Source organism: Octopus bimaculoides, chromosome 5 (assembly GCF_001194135.2).
Source record: "Octopus bimaculoides isolate UCB-OBI-ISO-001 chromosome 5, ASM119413v2, whole genome shotgun sequence".
NCBI lineage: Eukaryota > Metazoa > Mollusca > Cephalopoda > Octopoda > Octopodidae > Octopus > Octopus bimaculoides.
Genome location: NC_068985.1, coordinates 35,931,879 through 35,934,079, shown reverse-complemented (window position 1 = coordinate 35,934,079; position 2,201 = coordinate 35,931,879). Strand labels below are relative to the sequence as shown.

The window sequence follows — 2,201 nt, the reverse complement described above, 5'->3', positions numbered from 1 at the left end:
GTATGTATATATATGTATATATATATATATATATATACATATGTATGTATATATATATATATACATATGTATATATATATATACACACACACACACACACATATATATATATATATATATATATATATATATATATATACACGCACATATATACACATAGATAGATAGATAGAGACAAAGTGTGGTAGCGTAGGAAGGAGTTTATTCATAACAGCAGTTTCGCATTTCTGTCGTATTTATTATATAATACCCCTATTTTCATACTTAGTTTTTATTCTCTTTTCTATCGCTGTAGCTTTCTCCCTGTTTTGTCAGATTTTAATCTATTGATCTTTTCTCCTCGCATCATTTCTTTCTCTTACTATTTCCTCTACTTCGTAACCGTCTCTCTATTTCTCTTTTCCTCTCTCTCTCTCACTCCCTATTACTATTGTTCCCGTTCTCTCTCATTTGTCATCACGTTCAATATTGCCAAATATATACTGCTTCTATTTCTTTCTCTCCTACCTTCTCGATCTTGAACATGCACACGTGTCTGTATCTGTGTGCGTGTATGCGTAAGTGTAATCCGACGTACGTATCATGTGCGTGCGTGACTCTACGTATACACGCAGCTTGTCTGACTGTCGGTCTTGCTTTAATAGGTGTCTCTCTTAACCAGATTCGTTCAATCCCGGCGAAGCTCACGAAGCAAGAGCGATCCTGTTTATCAGCTGCCTCTACGTTTTATCGCAACTACCTTAAATTCCTGGTATGAGTGGACAAACGATTGCTACTGGTATCATCACCGGTAAGTGATGTAAAATAGCTACCAATTTTTCTGTGCCTCTTATTTGTGCTGAAAATGCCGTGCCCTTCTAGTTTACTATATAAGAGGCTTAGAGAAGGCGATTTATCTTCTTGCTTTTAGTATTAACAACTGTAAATATTTTCGATGTCATATCGCCGTTTATTCACACTATATTCATGATAGATGTAATGTAAGAATAAAGGGACATAGTAACCAATAAGGTCCGACATTGAACTTGATTCCCACATAAGTGCACATCTTTATGCCTGATATTCCACTATGCGAGTACACACGCGCGCACACACACACATATCAACGTCGATCCAACAAAAAACATCTATTTTGTTGCAAAACGCATCCAAATTCCTTAAATCATACCCTACCATCTTAAAAGTAGTAGGGAGACAATTTTGATTATATTCTTGATGCATTGTCTGAAAATTAGATGAGATGTTCATGGCTGGAACGCTTTGATCATTGATCTGCTCCACCAGGGTTAGCATAGAGCAAAACAATAACATAACATAGATCAGCGATAACTGAACCGATCGAGGTATGTTGAAATTTCATGTAGAGACATTAGACAGCTGACAAATATAATTATACTCTGTCTCGCATTGAGTACTCTTCCCGTTTGTTATAAACAATGTTCACTTACTATATGAGTGTGTATAAATAAATATGTATATGTTTAACATGCTAAAGCGTGATGTTTTCTAAAAGATATACAGAGGTGAACAGCCCATCTATCATGTGTATCTTCGTAACTTGTTTTGTCTATTTCAGCATCGATTAAATAGAACTGTGATCAATGCATCTATCCATCCATAATCGCCTCACTTTTTTTGTTTTATAGAGACTATGTATTCCAATACTACAATATCAATTTGAGATATTTCTTAAGGCGATGGGATGGGATTTAAGGGAAATTTGGCTGCTATTTCTAGTTGGTTGACTAACTACGTGGAATTTCCTCGTTATCTTTCAAGTGATTGGTATTAAGAGCCGGTGCCTCGAGCTGGAATAAGAATTGTACATTAACGCTTATGTAACCCTAACTTCAATGGTCATGAACAATGTTTTTGCTTGTGAATGAATTAGATAATAGCATCCAATTCAGCTCTTCTTTTTTTTTTTTAATGAATGTGATGACTAATACTTGCCCAAACTATTATATCAATCACGTATCGATTTGCATTGCTAATGGGTGGTTTCTCCTTCAGGGGATGTAGCTTTGGTAATCATTAAATTTGGATTCTCCCCGCCTTCGAATTCCTCTGAAATCATCAATAATCTAAATCAGTTAATCTCCGAGCTGAACGTTTACTTCAACTGGAGCTAATTTTACACGCAATTATAAGAAAGATATTCGTCACCAGTTATATTTTATTGTAATATATATATATATATA

General features: G+C 34.9%; 1 protein-coding gene across 4 annotated transcripts in view; it reads left to right on the top strand.

Annotated features, from left to right (window-relative positions):
• Positions 1-2,201, top strand: part of LOC106876231 (pyridoxal 5'-phosphate synthase subunit SNZERR) — a 50,723-nt gene that overhangs the window by 20,475 nt on the left and 28,047 nt on the right. For 2 of the 4 annotated variants that reach the window (XM_052968310.1, XM_052968311.1), the window contains exon 2: positions 662-790. The exons of the other annotated variants lie outside the window; for them this stretch is intronic. In XM_052968310.1, coding sequence (XP_052824270.1) covers positions 754-790 — 37 coding nt within the window. In that variant the 5' untranslated portion in view covers positions 662-753. The remainder of the gene's footprint in view (positions 1-661; positions 791-2,201) is intronic. 4 annotated transcript variants of the gene reach the window in all.